The following is a 19,374-nucleotide window of genomic DNA, read 5'->3' on the forward strand; positions in this document are numbered from 1 at the left end:
TTGAAATAATGTAAACTGTGCCAAAGTTGAGTCTTATTATACCTATATTGTTAGGTGTTGAGTGTTGTTATAATTATATTATTATTATATTTATATCAGACCTATATGTTTTCATTTATATCTATTCGTTAAGGATTGTGATGACTCACCCCCGATGTGTTATTTGTGTTTGGATCCTGTGATGATCTCGAACCTTGTGTTTGTGAGAGCATATGGTTAGGTGGATCGCTTTAAGAAACCTCGTGTTGGAGGATGCCGGAATATAATGCTCTGATAGGATATAACATTAGGACATAAGTTTATGTTTTGATTGTATGATATTTCAAACATGTTTTTTTACTTTATTTTATTGTGTTGCTTAACTTGAACTCTTGTGTGAACTTGAATGACCTTGTGTTTGAGCCGAAAATATTTTCGAAAAATTTTATTTGATAACAGTGAAATAAATATGGACTTTTTATTCACCTAAATTTACTTATGATTTTATTAAATAATAATAATTTAATTAGATTGCTCATTTCATATGTTGAGACAGATAATAACACAAAAAGATTGAGAATTCAAGTTAGAGATATTAAAATGGATTGCCTAACTAGATCTAATATGTCAAGGTGTGAAAACAAAAGTTGGGCTACATATTTTTACCACATAATGACTTAAATTATTAAATTTTTTATCTTCACAAAAAAAACTATTATTTTTAAAATTCATTTGTTATTAATTAAATTTTTACGCACAATGACTTATAGTAGTATTTTTATTTTGATTATATATATATATATATATATATATATATATATATATATATATATATATATATATATATATATATATATATATTCCGAATCCCCCATTTTGCTCCAACAAAATGCCCAAAAGTCATGCAGCGATTGTATTAAGTTGTAGACTCGAGAGTAGAGCAGACAGCATCAGATCAACCCCTTCTCCTTAGTGCAGTGCAACAGCAGGCAGCAGCAGAGTGCAAACCAAAGCATCTTTCTTCAATCTGGTTTTCTCTGTTACCATCTAAAATTCTTGAACTCTTTTTCCCATTATTTTTCCACCACCTTTGCTCCTCTGTAAAGAGAAAGAAAACCAATGTGTTCCCATTCCCAGAAGACCCTCTCGAGAATCCTCAGCAAATTCACCTCCTTCCCTCCTCCAACCCCACAACACCTTCAACTCGCCCACACCATAACCCTTACCCTCCTCAACAACCCCTATTCCAAACTCCACCCCTCCTTGATCCCCTGCATCTCACCCCACGTCACTTACCGTGTCCTCTCCGACCCCACCCTCCCCCCTCTCTCCTGCCTAACCTTCTTCCACTTCCTCCCATCACCCGACCTCAACGCCCGCCTCATCCTCCTCTACCGCCTCTTCGCCGCCCGAAGATTCGCCGCAATGAGGACCCTCTTGGACTCCCTAGTCACCACCGAAATCGAAACCAAACGCCCCGTTTCAGATGTTGTTTCTTTGGTTGATGAATGTGATTTTGAACCGCATTTTGTTGAGACTCTGTGTGACATGTTGTTCAGGGTGTGTGCTGACAATAGGATGTTTAGAGATGCCCTTAAGGTGTTTGATTATGTGATGGAAAAAGGGTTGGTGGTAGAGGGTAGGTCTTGCTTTATACTTTTGCTTGCTTTGAAGAAATGTAATAAGGTTGAATTGTGTGTGAGGTTCTTTCGAAGGATGGTTGAGTCCGGTCGCGTCGATATCGGGGTACAATCTTTGACTATTGTGGTTGATGTGTTGTGTAGGAGAGGGGAGGTTGGGAGGGCTAAGGAGTTGATGAACGAGATGGCCACGAGAGGCGTTGTGAGGCCAACGGTGTTTACTTATAATACGTTGTTGAATGCTTGTGTTGTGAGGAAGGATCGGGAGGGGGTTGATGAGATTTTGGGGTTGATGGAGAGGGAGGGTGTTGTGGCTAGTTTGGTGACATATACTATTTTGATCGAGTGGTACGCGAGTTCCGGGAGAATTGGGGAGGCAGAGAAGGTGTATGAGGAAATGTGTGAGAGGAACGTGGAGATGGATGTTTATGTCTACACGTCGATGATAAGTTGGAATTGTAGGGCGGGGAATGTTAGAAGAGCGTCGGCTCTGTTTGACGAGATGATTTGTAGAGGCATTGTTCCGAATACTCACACTTTTGGGACATTGATTAGTGGTGTGTGCAAGGCTGGCCAAATGGAGGCTGCAGAGATCTTGTTGGAAGAGATGCAGTGTAAGGGGGTTGATTTGAATGTTGTAATATTTAACACGATGATGGATGGATATTGTAAAAGAGGGATGATGGATGAAGCTTTCAGGCTGCAAGATATCATGGAAAGGAAAGGGTTTGAAGCAGATGTCTTTACATACAGCATTCTTGCTAGTGGGCTGTGTAAATTGCACAGGTATGAGGAAGCCAAGAGGGTGTTAAATGTGATGGTAGAGAAAGGAGTGGCTCCAAACGTTGTGACCTGCGCTACGTTTATTGAGATATATTGCAAGGAAGGAAACCTTGCAGAAGCTGAGAGGTTCTTAAGGAATATGGAGAAAAGGGGAGTGGTGCCTAATATTGTTACGTATAACACTCTAATAGATGCGTATAGCAAGAATGAAAAAGTAAAGCGAGCTCATATGTTAAAAGCTGAAATGGTAGAGAAGGGACTATTGCCAGATGTATTTACTTACACATCATTGATACATGGGGAATGTATTGTTGACAAGGTAGATGAGGCTCTGAAGCTTTTCAATGAAATGCTGGTAAAGGGCATAAGAGGAAACGTGAAGACATATACGGCAATTATTTCTGGTTTATCCAAGGAGGGGAGAGCAGATGAAGCTTTTAAGTTGTATGATGAGATGATGAGAATGGGTCTAATACCTGATGACAGAGTTTTCGAGGCACTTGTTGGTAGCCTTCATAAACCCAGTTCTCATGCTGCCGTGAAAGAAAATGAGTATGGGGAACTGAAAATAAACACTTCTGATACCTCAAGCTTGCCAAACACTGGTTTGTCAATTTTGAATTTTAGTTGACAGCATGATGCCTATGCATTATATTTCGTGTATAATATAGTGGAAAAATTATTTCTCTGTCGTGCTTTGTTACAACTTCATTTGCCAATATATCTGTTTACATGTTTTATCACTTGCTTTGAACTGTTTTCTCTTAAATGATCTGGCATTTTTAATAAATCTATAGGTTTTAATGTAAGATTTGACTTTTTCTTGAACTTCATTCAAGACTTTTGAGTTAAGCTGTATGCTTTGTTTGAAATATTTAACTACCTGTATACTTAATTTGGTGTAAATGCACTTGTGTAATAAATGAGAAGAGGTTACATTTTAATGAGTCATGATTATTGATTTTTGTAATAAATTTTGGATTTTAGGTAAAATATAAAAGCTATGATGAAATTGATGAAGAGAAAAGGTGGTGGAAGATACCTTTTGTTTTAGACTTTCTAAAGATAAAGGGTTTTGATTCTGCATTCAGAAAGGTTATTGGTTCTGATACAGTACAGGCTGGCCAATTTGTTGAATATGCATTTGGGCAGTTAAAGTCTTTTAACAATTCATATCTTCTGAAGGGCCAGCAGTCTGATATTAATAACGATAAGTATGACACTGAAGGTTCACGGGAACTGAGTGAATCTGTTTCTATCTTCAATATGCCTTCTAACGAAGCTGGTAGTCAAGAAGCCTCCAGAGAAGATTGCATTGAACAGAGGAACTCAAATGAATTTCACAAACAGGATAATGATACTGAAAATGGACATGCTTCTGAATCATCATCAAATCAATTTTTTTGGAGGAATTTTGCTAATGTTGTTAATTCTAGTATTCCTCAAAAGCTAGGTCTATCTGTTCCTGAGAAATTTAAGTGGGATGGATTGGAGTTTTTAAACAAGATTGGTTCACAATCACAAAATATTGCAGAAAGCATTTATGTTCAATCTGGTCTTGCAATTCCCGGAGGCACAGATGATACAAATGATAAAACAAGCAGCCAACCTGCTATTGCTGCATTTCAGTCTTCAGTTCCAGAGGTCAAAAAAGCAACACAGAATTTGATGAGGCAGACTGAGTCAATTTTAGGAGGTTTAATGCTTTTGACTGCAACAGTTTCCAAAATAAAAGATGAAGGGCTTTGTTCAGAAGAGAGGATAATCAAAGAAGATTCTGCCAAAGCTAGAGGCAATGATATACAATATTCTACTAGTCAGATGTTTCCTAGCTCACAGAATGGATTAGTGTTGGATGATAAAAAAACTGAGGAGATGAAAGAACTTTTTTCTACTGCTGAAAGTGCCATGGAGGCTTGGGCAATGTTGGCCACTTCACTGGGACAACCTAGTTTCATTAAGTCTGAATTTGAAAAATTATGTTTCTTAGATAATGCTTCCACAGACACACAGGTGTTTTCTTATATCCTCTTCAAAAAGTCCACTTCTCTATTTTTTATGATTTTTTCAATTGTTTATGTAGCATTCAAAAATCCATTTGTGATATATTGTCAATGTCTTATTCTATGGACTGGTTTCTATTTTCTAAGTTATTAGAACTTTCAGGTTGCAATTTGGCGTGGTTCTGCACGAAGGTTAGTGGTTGCTTTTAGGGGAACAGAACAGGTAGTTCATATTCTTTTTCTTTTAGGTTGAGTACAGTTTCTGGTTTCAGTTAAAGAAGATTATACTTTTGATTTTTCAGACTCAATGGAAGGACTTAAGAACTGATCTAATGCTTGTGCCAGCCGGGTAACATTCATTTCCAATGTAGTTGTGACTTGTTTAGTGGTTTAATTGGTTTAATTTTTAGCCATAAAAGGTGTTGTTTTCAAGTCATTGTATTTGTATTTAACTAGTATCTCACTGCTTTGATATAGTTTTAATCTTGTGAAAAATTGTGCCTGTATTATATTTGATAAGTGTAATTATATAAGAATGCTGCTTTGATTTTTTTTGTTGATATATTTGATAACTTAACTAAATAATTGATAAAATATTGAAAGAGATAAAATTAAAAATAAGTAGGAAAGTTATTGAAAGCGATAGATTCATATTTTGGGGACAGCAACCAGCAAGATATTTTATTTAGTTCATTACTGAAAAAGTACATCATCATTGTTTTTGTTGTAATTAATTTAGGGATTGAATTAAAATGCTTTTTGATTTCACCAGATGATTTTATTTCACAACTAACTTTCCTATGACTTTCATAGGCTAAATCCTGAAAGGATAGGCGGATTATTGCAGGTTCACAGTGGTTTTCTAAGTGCGTATGATTCAGTAAGGACCAGGATCATTTCTCTAATTCGACTTGCAATAGGTTATGTGTATGTTGTACTTGTAAAGAAATTTTATTACATCGAGCTCACTGCCTTTAAAACCATGCTGCTGTATTTCTTAATATATTTTGAAAATCCCTTTGTTTCCAACTTGAAGCTTTTAAAGTGAGTCATTAAGTGTTTTTATGAATTATGTGACATAAATGAATTACATATTGTCCTGAACTAGCTATCCCGAAAGCTTAAGTTTTGGATGTTAATACATTTATAGTTGTCAAAAGGGGTTGATCGATCCATTGGGCCAAACTCACCTGTAAATGGGTCAACTCAATCCAATTCACTTAAGGTTGAGTCTTGAAGAAATGGTCTGGCCTACCACCAACCCACCTAAAAAAATCATTTTTATTAAAAAATCAATTTTTTAAAAAAATAAATTAGAAGAGTATTAGTTAAATCAAATCTTCTACTACCCACATCACACCTACAACAAGACATATTATCACAAGTTAGAACTATAATTATAAAAATTTAGAAAATAGTCTTAAACAAAACACTAAATAAAATAGTATGGAATAAAGACACTAAAAAACAAAATTAAAATCTAGAACTTTAAACTTTCAAGTCTTAAAAATAATATGACAAATACTAAAAGTGTAGAACTTTAGAGTAGATTATATAATTATATTAGACAATATTCGTGTGATGCACAGGTAAATTTAGAGGGGGAATGTTTTAAAAATTATATACCAAATTATATTAATTATTTAATTTTTTATATTATTGAATAGAAATCTAAAATCAATTCAAATGCCCACAATATAAAATTGATAATGTTTGTCACACATAAAAAAATTCTATTTCTTTTGTAGGAATTCATTGTAAAATAGTGATGGATTGTGCTCCACACACTATACAATACATATATATTAGAATATTTGAAGTTTTCCAGCAAAAATATATTGAAAGTTTCAAGAAAAAATAATAATAACAAAACAAATTCATATATTATTTTATGTAATGAGATATATTTATACAAATTAATGTTTGATATGTGCATGACATTTGCAAGGTACATAAACTCTAAAAATTTTATAATGATTTCCATATACATGTGATTTTGTCTAAAACAAAAATATAGAAAATTTTCAGACAAAATAAAGTAGAAAAATAAATTATAATAAAATAAAAATTTTATAAATAATTGAATGTAATTTAAAATTGTGCCTGGTTTTCTCTCGAGATGTGATAAGGGTGAGTACGTTGAGCAGTAGTAATAAAAAGGCATCGATGGCCACTTAAACATTGTTTGAAGGATCGAAATCATGATTTTTTTTATCTTTTTCTCTTAATTTGGTGACGTTCTCGATGAGACTGTGGTTTTTTTTTGTACATATTCTCTCTCTAACTTTTTCTCAAACTACACCTATTTGAATTAAAATACTCAAATTACACCAGTTCTCATCATCTTTGGGAAGTCAGGACTGGTCACCCTGACTTTCATAGTGTGCATCTTTCTTTTTTTGTTTAATTAATTTGTATTTTTAAAATTTTTTTAAAAATTATTAAATATTTCAAATATTATATTATATAAATCTATTTTTAATTGATTTTAAAAATAATTTTTTATTAAAATAAATTTTTTATTTTTTTTTAAATCTCTTAAGAGATATATATAGCTAAAGGAAAATGTAAAAATTGGAGAAAATTATAATATAATTTTTTAGTTACGATGTATGTATGTTTTTAGCTAAATTTATGTGTTGTTGACATTTTTTTTTTGTTATGTACATTAATTAAAAAATGAAAAAATTAGTTAGTAGTATTAAAAAAAATTAAAAAAACAGTGAATAAGTAATTGATACATTTTTTTATACAATATACATAAAATTAAAAAGTGTAGTAACTGAGATGATAGCCGAGAATAACAAAACAGATTAAAAAATACAATTGCAACACAAATATGATAAACTATTGATAAGTTGAAAGATGTTCTGCAAGAAACATGTCTTCTTCTATTTCGGTTACTCGTTTGTTAAAAATAACTAAAATTTCTATTGGGCTGAATTGTTTCAGTAGTTGTCACTTTGGACTCTAATTTATCCCTGGTAACTGATGCAACAGACGTCCATTATAATTTTCAGAGTGAAAAAATAAATTCTAAGTTGTTTATTCCATGTTAGTTTTGCTGGTGAGACATTTAATTTTTTTACGTGTGCAAATTGTAAAGTGTTGTCAATTTGAATTTTGATTTTTCGCTGGTAACTGATGCAATATACAACCATTATAATTTTCTGAGTGAAAAAAGAAATTCTGAGTTGTCCATTTCATGTTAGTTTTGTTGGTAAGACATTTAATTTTTTAGAGACATATGCAAATTGTAGAGTGTTGTCAATTTAGACTGTGACTTTTCCCTGGTAACTAATACAACAGACGTCCATTACAATTTTCAGAGTGAAAAAAGAAATTATGAGTTATCCATTTTATGTCAGTTTTTCTGGTGAGCCATTTAATTTTTTGAAACAATTTAGTGTAATTTGTAAAGTGTGGTGAATTTCGACAGTTATGATTCTATGGAAAAAGTGTGTCACGAATATCATTAATGTGTTGGACATAATTTGAAAAAATGTTGAACATGGGTACTTAAGCATAGTCGTAAGGGTTCAAATCATAATTATTTCGATTTTGTGCTCCTATTTTGACGTGGTTGTCCATAGAAATGGTGCACGATATATATTTTTTGGATTCTTTGACATTCAAACCGTAGAAAAAAGTGTGTCACGAATATCATTATTGTGTTTGACATAATTTTAAAAAAATACAGAAGATGGACACTTAAGCATATGTGCAACAGTCCAAATAATAGTTTTTTCGATTTTGTGTTCCTATTTTGAGGTAGTTGTCCATGGAACTAGTGCAGGATATTTTTTTTTATTCTTTGACATCCAAAAAATTGAAAAAGTGTGTCACGAATATAATTAATGTGTTGGAAATAATTTTAAAAAATCCAGAACATGGAAACTTAAGCATGGTTGCAAGGGTCCAAATCATAGTTTTTTCGATTTTGTGCTCCTATTTTGATATGGTTGTCCAAGCAAATGGTGCACGATGTATTTTTTTTTATTATTCTTTGATGTTCAAAATATGGAAAAAGGGCGGCATGAATATCATTAATGTGTTGGACATAATTTTTAAAAAAAGATGAACATGGGTACTGAAGCATAGTTGCAATGGTCAAAATCATAATTTTTTCGATTTTGTGCTCTTATTTTGATGTGGTTGTCCATGGAACTCGTGCACAATATATTTTTTTGAATTCTTTGACGTCAAAAAAATAAAAAAAAAATTGTGGCACAAATATCATTAATGTGTTGAGCATAATTTAAAAAAAATGCAGAACAAGGTACTTATTCTTTCGATTTTGTACTCCTATTTTGAGGTGGTTGTCCTAGGAAATGATGCACAATATATATTTTTGGATTCTTTGATGTTCAAAATATGGAAAAAGTGTGGCATGAATATCATTAATGGGTTTGACATAATTTTTAAAAGAGGATGAACATGGGTACTAAAGCATAGTTGAAATGGTCAAAATCATAGTTTTTTCGATTTTGTGCTCTTATTTTGAGGTAGTTGTCCAAGGAACTTGTGCACGATATATTTTTTTTTTGGATTCTTTGACGTCCTAAAAATAAAAAAAAAAGTTTGTCACAAATATCATTAATGTGTTGGACATAATTTAAAAAAATGTAGAACAAGGGTACTTAAGCATACTTGCAAGTATCCAAATCAAAGTTTTTTCGATTTTGTACTTCTATTTTGAGTTGGTTATCCATGGAACTCGTGCATGATTTTTTTTTTTGGATTCTTTGATGTTCAAAATATAAAAAAAGTGTGTCACAAATATCATTAATGTGTTGCACATAATTTAAAAAAATGCAGAACAAGGGCATTTAAGCATAGTTGTAAGGATTCAAATCATAGTTTTTTCGATTTTGTACTCCTATTTTGAGGTGGTTGTCCATGGAACTGGTGCACGATATATTTTTTTTTTGGAGTCTTTGATGTCAAAACAATGAAAAAAGTGTGTCACAAATATCATTAATTTTTTAAAAAAAAATATTGAACATGAGTACTTAAACATAGTTGCAAGGTTTCAAATCATATTTTTTTAGATTTTTTGCTCCTATTTTGATGTGGTTGTACATGGAAATGTTGCACGATATATTTTTTTGCATTCTTTGACGTTCAAACTATGGGAAAAGTGTCTCAATAATATTATTAATGTCTCCTACATAATTTTAAAAATAATACTGAACCTTGGTACTTAAACATACTTCTAAGGGTCCAAAACATAATTTTTTCGATATTGTGCCCCTATTTTGGGTTTTTGTCCATGGAACTGGTACACGATATTTTGTTGTTGGATTCTTTGAAGTTCAAACTATGAAAAACGTGTGTCACAAATATAATTAATATGTTGGAAATAATTTAACAAAATGCAGAACATGAGAACTTAAGCATAGTTGCAAGGGTCCAAATCATAATTTTTTTTATTTTGTGCTCTTATTTTGAGGTGGTTGTTCATGGAACTGGTGCACGATATGTTTTCTTTTGGATTCTTTGACATTCAAAATATGGAAAAAGTGTGGCATGAGTATCGTTAATGTCTTGGACATAAATTTAAAAAAAATTGTTGAACATGGGTACTTAAGCATAGTTGCAAGGATCCATATCATAGTTTTTTCGATTTTGTGTTCCTATTTTGAGGTGGTTGTCCATTGAAATGATCCACGATATTTATTTTTTTGGATTCTTTGACGTCCAAATAATGGAAAAAGGGTGTCACAAATATCATTAATCTGTTGGACATAATTTTAAAAAAATGTAGAACATGGGCACTTAAGCATAGTTGCAAGGGTCCAAATCATAGTTTTTTTTATTTTGTGCTCCTATTTTGAGGTAGTTGTTCATAGAACTAGTGCGCAATATATTTGTTTTTGGATTCTTCAACGTTCAATATATGGAAAAAGTGTATCACGAATATCATTAATGTGTTTGAATTAATTTTAAAAAAAATGCAGAATGTGGGCGCTTAAGCATAGTTGTGAGGGTCCAAATCATAGTTTTTTGGATTTTCTACTCCTATTTTGAGGTGGTTATCGATGGAACTGGTACATGATATATTATTTTTTGGATTCATCAATGTTCAAACTATGGGAAAAGTGTGTCAATAATATCATTAATGTCTTGGACATAATTTTAAAAAAATGTTGAACATGGATACTTACGCATAGTTCCAATGGTCCAAATCATAGTTTTTTAGATTTTGTGCTCCTCTTTTGAGGTGGGTTTCAATGGAAATGGTGCACGATATATTTGTTTCTGGATTTTGTGACGTTCAGACTATGGGAAAAGCTTCTCATAAATATTATTAATGTCTTGTACATAATTTTAAAAAAAATGTTGAACATGTATACTTAAGCATAGTTGAAAGGATCCAAATCATAGTTTTTCGATTTTGTGCTCCTATTTTGACGTGGGTGTCCATGGAACTGGTGCACGATATATATATATATATAATTAATTCTTTGGCGTCCAAATAATGGAAAAAGTGTGTCACAAATATCATTAATATTTTGGACATAATTTTTAAAAAATATAGAACATGGGAATTTAAACATAATTGCAAGAGTTCAAATCATAGTTTTTTCGATTTTGAGTTCTTATTTTGAGCTGGTTCTTCATGGAACTGGTGCACGATATATATATATATATATATATATATATATTTTTATTCGTCAATGTTCAATATATGGAAAAAGTGTGTCATGAATATCATTAATGTGTTTTAATTAATTTTTAAAAAATTTAAAACATGGGCACTTAAGCATAGTTGCAAGGGTCCAAATCATTATTTTTTGGATTTTCTACTCCTATTTTGAGGTGGTTGTCGATGGAACTAGTACACAATATATTTTTTTTATTCTTCGATGTTAAAACTATGGGAAAAGTGTGTCAATAATATCATTAATGTCTTGTACATAATTTTAAAAAAAAAATGTTGAACATGGATACTTAAGCATAGTTCCAAGGGTCCAAATCATAGTTTTTTAGATTTTGTTCTACTATTTTGAGGTGGTTTTCGATGAAAAATGTGCATGATATATTTGTTTTCGGATTCTTTGACATTCAAACTATGGGAAAAGTTTCTCAAGATTATTATTAATTTCTTGCACATAATTTTAAAAAAAATGTTGATCATGTGTACTTAAGCATAGTGGCAAGGATCCAAATCATAGTTTTTATGATTTTGTGCTCCTATTTTTAGATGGTTATCCATGGCACTAGTGTACGATATATTTTTTTTTTGAATTCTTTGACGTCCAAATAATGAAAAAAGTGTGTCACAAATATCATTAATCTTTTGGACATAATTTTTAAAAAATGCAGAACATGGGCACTTAAATGTAGTTGTAAGGGTCCAAATCATAATGTGTCACGAATATCATTGATGTGTTTGAATTAATTTTAAAAAAATACAGAATGTGGGCACTTAAGCATAGTTGCAAGGGTCCAAATCATAGTTTTTTGGATTTTACACTCCTATTTTGAGTGGTTGTCGATGAAAATGGCACACGATGTTTTTTTTTTATTCTTCGAGGTTCAAACTATGAGAAAAGTGTGTCAATAATATCATTAATGTCTTGGACATAATTTTAATAAAATGTTGAACATGGGTAATTAAGAATAGTTCCAAGGGTCTGAATCATAGTTTTTAAGATTTTGTGGTCCTTTTTTTGGGTGGTTTTCGATGGAAATGGTGTACGATATATTTTTTTTGGATTCTTTGACGTTCAAACTATAGGTACAGTTTCTCAAGAATGTCATTAATGTCTTGTACATAATTTTTAAAAAAATGCAAAACATGGGCACTTAAGCATAGTTGCAAGGGTGCAAATCATAATTTTTTCGATTTTGTGCTCATATCTTGAGGTGGTTGTCCATGGAACTAGTGCACAATATATATTTTTTAAAAATTCTTTGACGTCCAAATAATTGGAAAAGTGTGTCAAGAATATCATTAATGTCTTGGACATAATTTAAAAAAAATGTTGAACATGGGTACTTAGGCATATACGTAATTAGGATTTAACATTACGTGACAGAATAGGGTTTACGGTTTGTTGACTAATTTGGGTTTAGGGCTACTTGATGAATTAGGGTTTAGGGTTGTTTTACAATTTGAGTTTACAGTTACTTGACTAACTAAGGTTTCAGGGTATTTAACGAATTAGGGTTTAGGGTTACTTAACAAATTAGGATTTAAGGGTGTTTTGACAAATTAGGTTTTATGTGTACTTGTCAAATTAGGGTTTATTGTTACTTTACCAATTAGTGGTTAGGTTTATTTTACAAATTTGGATTTACGGTTTTTTGACTAACTTGGGTTTAGGAGTATTTAACAAATTAGGATTTAGGGTTACTTAACAAATTTAGGTTTAGGGCTATTTGACTAATTAGGGTGTATGGGTACTTGACTAATTAGTGTTTAGTGTTACTTGACAAACTAGGATTTAGGGTTACATGACAAATTATGGTTGAGGATTAGTTGAGTAATTAGGGTTTAGCGATATTGGGAAACTTAGGGTTTAGGGTACCTGATCAATTAAGGTTTAGGTTTGTTTTACAAATTAGTGCTACTTGAAAAATTAGGGTTTATGGGTACTTGAAAAATTGGGGTTTATGGGTATTTGATTAGTTAGGGATTATGTGTATTTGACTAATCAGGATTTAGTGCTACTTGACCAATTAGAGTCTTGGATTATTTGACATATTAGTGTTACTTGACTAATTAACGTTTAGGGTTACTTGACTAATTAGGGTTTATGGGTAGTTTACACATTAGGGTTTATGGTTATTTTACTAATTATGGTTTATGTGTACTTGACTAATTAAGGTTTATTGTTACTTGATCAATTAGGGTTTAGGGTTATTTGACAAATTAGGGTTACTTGACTAATTATAATTTAGGGGTATTTTACAAATTAGGTTTTTATGGTTACTTGACAAATTAGGGTTTAGCGGTATTTGACTTATTAGGGTTTATGGGTACTTGAGTAATAAAGGTTTAGGGTATTTGACAAACTAGGATTTAGGTATACTTGTCAAAGTAGAGTCTATGGGTATTTGACAAATTAGGGTTTAGGGTTACTTGACTAAGTAGGGTTTAGGGGTATTTCAAAAATTAGGGGTTTAGGGTTACTTAACAAATTGGGGTTTATGTGTATTTGACTAATTAGGGTTATGTGTGCTTGACTAATTAGGGTTTAGTGTTACTTAACTAATTAGGATTTATGGTTAATTGACAAATTAGACTTTAGGGTTACTTTACTAGTTATGGTTTAGGGGTATTTGACAAATAAATGTTTAGGGTTACTTGACCGATTGGGGTGTAATGAGTATTTGACAAATTAGGGTTTAGGGTTTCTTTACAAATAAGCTTTTAGGGGTATTTGACTAATTAGGATTTATGTGTACTCGACTTATTAGGGTTTAATGTTACTTGACCAATTACGGTTTAGGGTTATTAGACAAATTAGGGTTACTTGACTAATTAAGGTTAATGGGTATTTGAAAAATAACGATTTAGTGTTACTTGACCAATTAGGATTTAGGGTTATTTGACAATTTAGAGTTACTAGATTAATTAGGGTTTAGGGGTTTTTGAAAATTTAGGACTCATGGGTTACTTGAGAAATTAGGGTTTATCGGTGTATAACTAATTAGGGTTATGAATACTTGACTAATTAGGGTTTGTGTTACTTGACCAATTATGGTTTAGGGTTATTTTACAAATTAGGGTTTTGGTTTATATGACTAATTAGGGTTTAGCGGTAGTTTATAGATCAGGGTTTAGGTTTACTATACTAGTTTCGGTTTAAGGGTGTTTGACAAATTAGGGTTTTTGGATATTTCACTAATTATGGTTATGGGTACTTGACTGATTATGGTTTATTGTTAGTTGACCAATTAGGGTTTATGGTTATTTTACAAATTAGGGTTGTGGTTTACATGACTAATTAGGGTTTAGCGCTAGTTTACATATCAAGGTTTAGGTTTACTATACTAGTTTGGGTTTAAAGGTTTTTGACTATGTAGGGTTTAGGGGTATTTGAAAAATTAGGGGTTTAGGGTTACTTGAAAATTTGCAATTTATGTGTACTTGACTAGTTAGGGTTTAGAGTTACTTAACTAATTAGGGTTTATGGTATTTGAAAAATTAGACTTTAGGGTTACTTTACTAGTTATGGTTTAGGGTTACTTGACTGATTGAGGTTTAATGGGTATTTGACAAAATAGGGTTTAATGTGTCTTTACAAATAAGCTTTTAGGGGTATTTGACTAATTAGGGCTTATGTGTACTCGACTTATTAGGGTTTAGTGTTACTTGACCAATTAAGGCTTAGGGTTATTTGACTAATTTGGGTTACTTGACTAATTAGGGTTAATGGGTATTTGAAAAATTAAGGTTTATTGTTACTTGACCAATTAGGGTTTAGGGTTATTTGAGAATTTAGAGTTACTTGATTAATTAGGGTTTAGGGGTATTTGAAGATTTAGGACTCATGGGTTACTTCACAAATTAAGGTTTATAGGTTTTTAACTTATTAGGGTTTTGAATACTTGACTAATTAGGGTTTAGTGTTACTTGACCAATTATGGTTTAGGGTTATTTTACAAATTAGGATTTATGGTTACATGACTAGTTAGGATTTAGTTGTATTTGACATATCAGGGATTAGGTTTACTTGACTAGTTGGGGTTTATGGGTATATGAAAAATTAGGATTTATGGGTATTTCTCTAACTAGGGTTATGTGTACTTTACTAATTAGGGTTTACTGTTAGTTGACCAATTAGGATTTATGGTTATTTTAAAAACTTAGGGTTTACGAATAGTTCACTAATTAGGGTTTACATATATTTGACAACATAGTGTTTAGGGTTTAGGGGTATTTGACTAATGAGTGTTTATGTGTAGTTGAGTAATTAGGATTTAGTGTTACTTGACCAATTAGGATTTAGGGTTATTTGACAAATTATGGTTACTTGACTAATTAGGATTTATGGGTATTTGAAAAATTAGTGTATAGGGTTACTTGACAATTTAGGGTTTAGGTGTATTTGACTAATTAAGGTTTATAGGTACTTAACTAACTAAGGTTTAGTGGTACTTGACCAATTAGGATTTAGGGTTATTTGACAAATTTGGACAGTGTTACTTGACTAAATAGTGTTTAGGGTTACTTGACTAATTAGGATTTATGATTATTTGACAATTTAGGGTTATTTGATTAATTAGGGATTAGGGTTATTTGAAAATTTAAGATTCACGGATTACTTGACATATTGGGGTTTATGTGTGTTTGACTAATTAGGGTTTATGGATACTTGACTAATTAGGATTTAGTGTTACTTCACCAATTAAGGTTTAGGTTTATTTTACAAATTAGGGATACGATTACATGACTAATTAGGGTTTAGCGGTATTTGATAGATCAAGGTTTAGGTTTACTTGACTAATTGAGGTTTAAGGGTGTTTGACAAATTAGGGTTTATGGATATTTGATTAATTATGGTTTATGTGAATTTGACTAATTAGGATTTAATGTTACTTGACCAACTACAATTTATGGTTATTTTAAAACTTAGGATACTTCACTAATTAGGGTTTAAAGGTATTTGACAAATTAGTGTTTAGTGTTACTTGACCAATTAGGGTTTAGGGTTATTTGACAGTATTGTTTTTGGTATTTGACTAGTTAGGGTTTAGTACATAATGTTGTGAAGTAGTACAAAGATATCGTAGCATCCCAGAAGCATCTCAATAAATAACAAAAATGTTAATATGTGAAGTACAACAAAACCACTCATATCACAATGTTCTAACTTCTACATATTCAATAATAGCAAGTTACTATGGTGTATCATAACAATGACATAAGAACCATTCAATAACATTATTTTTAACTTATTTATGACCGCTTTAGTTCAAAAATTCAAATATTAGTTGAGTTTTATATTCAACTTATGGTTGTGCATAAGGATGGCAATCGGTCGAGGACAATTTACCTATCCCTATCCCCATCCTCGTCCCCACAAGAGGCAAAACAGATTTGGGTTCAGATTTATAAAAGAAAAAAAATGAAACCAAACCCCATCCGCATCAAATTTTATCAGGTTCGAGGAAACTCATGGGTATCCATCTGCATTTTAAAAAAATGTGTTCATATACTTGGTATTATAATTATAAAAATATATGTAACATGACACATATGGGAGTAAGAAGTGATATACCCAACCCGACCCCACTCCCCTAAGTCAGGAAAAACCCAAACCCAACCTTGATAAAAGCAGGTTTTGTCAATCAAAATCAGAGTGGGATATGCACAGATTTAATTTTTATTACCATGCCTAGTTATGTATTACATTGATGAATTTAGTATAAGTCATTTTGGCACATGCATAAAAAATCGATGCACCCCTGCAAATTCAAGTACATATTGATAATTGTAATTTGTCTATATTCATTTATATCCTCTTAACCACCATTTGACATTTCAATAATCTACTACTTATGAGACATATTCCATTAGCGTCACCACTAAGATGTTTAACCACTAGTGCAACTAATAACAGATTGATAATATATAATCACAATCTTTAATTTTTAACTACTTGTAAAATATAATTTCACGGGGTTAACGACTTGTGACAAGTGAACACTGAGTGATGAATCTCCAATTGTCAAAATATCATTACTCAAAACACAAATCTTTGAATTTATTGAAGAGAAATGTTAGCAGCACACTATTATTGCATGAAATTTATTGAAAATCATTCACATTTCTTATTTTAATGAATCTCATGAATTTAATTTTGTTTTGAATAAACTTTTACCAATTGTAAAAAAAGATGTGTTAAAGAATGTACTCCTTTGTTGGAACAAAAAATTGCAACCACATCAAATATCCCATACCATCCTTGAATATACATCAATGTAACATATAAGCACAACAATATTTTCTTAAAAAGATGCAATCATACTGAGAAAATGGCAGTAAGAAATGAACATGGTAGCTGGCCCGGACTACATAGTGACATAAAGCCACGTTACTCGTAAATATTTAAATAAGTGATTCATTTCTACAAACAAAAAACAACCCTTCATTGTAATAATCTAACTAATCTAATCTATTCATGTTTCATGTTAAACTGCAGATATCAGCAAGAAATACTCGGGAAAGCTACTTGCCTATAAGTGTATGTTGAGTACGAGGTATTCTCCCATTAATTTATACAACTTTTTGGTTACATACCAGACCATATAATGCTAACACAGAACAACAGATATGAAATTTAAAAACCACAAGTTGGAACGTTAAAAGTGAATTACTACTACGTAGTAACTAGACAATAATAGAACCAAGCAAAATATCAATATTTGCCTCTTTCCAGTTTGTAGAGACTAATAACATGAAAGTGCACAAAACATCATTGTTGAGTTGAGTTTTCGAGGTCAGTAAAATCATAGTAGGTTCAAAAGACAGATTTGCCGAAGGATACCATTGCTTTTACCAACAAGTACAGGGACACCTACTAAAAAATATTAGAAAGGATTCAGGCTACACCTTCTTCAAATCATCATCTAATTAATGAGAAAATGGAAGTGTTAAAACTTGAAAGAAGTGACTGCATAAGATGAATTCATATCATTCATTTAGTAGGCATCTATCGGCTTGAAACAGAAGGTAATACATAAGTAAAAAATTCAGGGGGATTAAAATTGATTACATACAACAACAGTGACGTGCAGGGAAGTGCAGTGCAGTACAGTGACTAAAGATAGTCGAATTCATCTTCCTTGAGGTGGGCAAAGAACTTGACAGGACCACGACCGGGGATGTCGGTGAGAAACTGAACCTTGTAAGGAAGATTGGCGGAGATTCGCTTACCGTTCCAGAGGCCAACGTACTGCTTGATCTCGCCTTCCAGACCCGTTAGGTCAAGCTCCCCAACTTTGGGGACGTGGTACACCTTCAAACCCGCCTCCTTCACCTTCACACGCGCTCCGATCTTCGTCTCCTCCGGTGACGTCCTCGACTCCTCATCCACCGCATTAATAGCCACCTCGCACCTAATACCACCCCTTTTGCTTTTGATTTTCATTGCAAGTGAAAAAGGAGCCATCGCCATCGCCATCGCCGTCTTCTTCATAAGCGTCATCGATGAGCAATTGCAATTCGGGGACACGCTGACCATCGACGATAGCCTGAGGGCACTCGCACTAGTGCTGCCCATCTTTTTCCTATTCCTAGATTAGAGGTAGAAGTGAAGAAGGGTTTCCTTATTCCCTTTCTTTTCTACTATCTTATATTCTAATTCTAATTGGATATATTCGTTGGTTTCTGCTTCTTAAGTTAACCTCCCAAAATTATTATTATTGGTATAATAATTAAATAACATTTGTTTCTTTGTAACCAGCCATTCCCGTCGAAGAGGACACGTGACCCATTCTGCAACACACCTACAATATCCATATCCATCCCTTCGTCTCTCCTAAAGGCTAATCTTCCGAGATTTCTTTTCTATGCTACGTTACGTCTACGTTTTGTACTTATCATATGCACACACATTTTCAGCTTTCAAATTATATTTATTTTTTAAAAGAAATTATCTAATAGCCTCTAACGAAATTTCTTTTACTCGTAGTAGATAGATTAGATATTTTAGGAGTAAAATATTTCTATATTATATTTATTTGATTACATGAATTGCATACTAATAAATATCCATTCAAATGCTATAATTTTATTGAGTCTAAAAATAAAATACTGTACACCTTTTCCTTCTACACAAGTGTGAAAAATATTATTGTATCAACACTTTTCTATTAATAGTGTTTCACTTTCATTCCAATAAACATTTTATTTTATTTTAGCAATCAAATACCTTTATTGTAGTAAAATATTTAATAAAAAATGCTTTATTTTTTTCTTACTCTTCCCCGTTTTGCTAGGATTTAACAAG

The 19,374-nt window shown here is 32.0% G+C and overlaps 3 protein-coding genes across 5 annotated transcripts; 2 read left to right on the top strand and 1 right to left on the bottom strand.

The window, feature by feature from the left end:
• Positions 1 to 871: 871 nt before the first annotated feature.
• On the top strand, positions 872 to 3,531 carry LOC114398197 (pentatricopeptide repeat-containing protein At2g32630). Its single transcript, XM_028360365.1, has 2 exons — positions 872 to 3,007; positions 3,390 to 3,531. Exons 1-2 carry the CDS (start codon positions 1,099 to 1,101, stop codon positions 3,398 to 3,400), a joined length of 1,920 nt encoding a protein of 639 aa, XP_028216166.1. The 5' UTR covers positions 872 to 1,098; the 3' UTR covers positions 3,401 to 3,531.
• On the top strand, positions 3,396 to 5,507 carry LOC114398198. The gene is made up of 4 exons (XM_028360366.1): positions 3,396 to 4,415; positions 4,569 to 4,628; positions 4,708 to 4,754; positions 5,219 to 5,507. Exons 1-4 carry the CDS (start codon positions 3,669 to 3,671, stop codon positions 5,451 to 5,453), a joined length of 1,089 nt encoding a protein of 362 aa, XP_028216167.1. The 5' UTR covers positions 3,396 to 3,668; the 3' UTR covers positions 5,454 to 5,507.
• A 10,757-nt stretch (positions 5,508 to 16,264) lies between these two features.
• LOC114400129 (ferredoxin-thioredoxin reductase, variable chain-like) lies at positions 16,265 to 18,750 on the bottom strand. 3 transcript variants are annotated; one of them, XM_028362426.1, is made up of 2 exons: positions 18,143 to 18,750; positions 16,265 to 16,550 (listed from the first exon to the last, which is right to left on the bottom strand). In XM_028362426.1, exon 1 carries the CDS (start codon positions 18,643 to 18,645, stop codon positions 18,184 to 18,186), a length of 462 nt encoding a protein of 153 aa, XP_028218227.1. In that variant the 5' UTR covers positions 18,646 to 18,750; the 3' UTR covers positions 16,265 to 16,550; positions 18,143 to 18,183. The 3 variants fall into 3 exon arrangements, with proteins under 3 accessions (XP_028218227.1, XP_028218226.1, XP_028218225.1); XM_028362425.1 differs by lacking the exon at positions 16,265 to 16,550 and adding an exon at positions 17,528 to 17,943; XM_028362424.1 differs by lacking the exon at positions 16,265 to 16,550 and adding an exon at positions 17,569 to 17,992.
• Positions 18,751 to 19,374: the final 624 nt, after the last annotated feature.

This window comes from Glycine soja, chromosome 19 (assembly GCF_004193775.1).
Source record: "Glycine soja cultivar W05 chromosome 19, ASM419377v2, whole genome shotgun sequence".
In the NCBI taxonomy this organism is placed as follows: Eukaryota; Viridiplantae; Streptophyta; class Magnoliopsida; order Fabales; family Fabaceae; genus Glycine; species Glycine soja.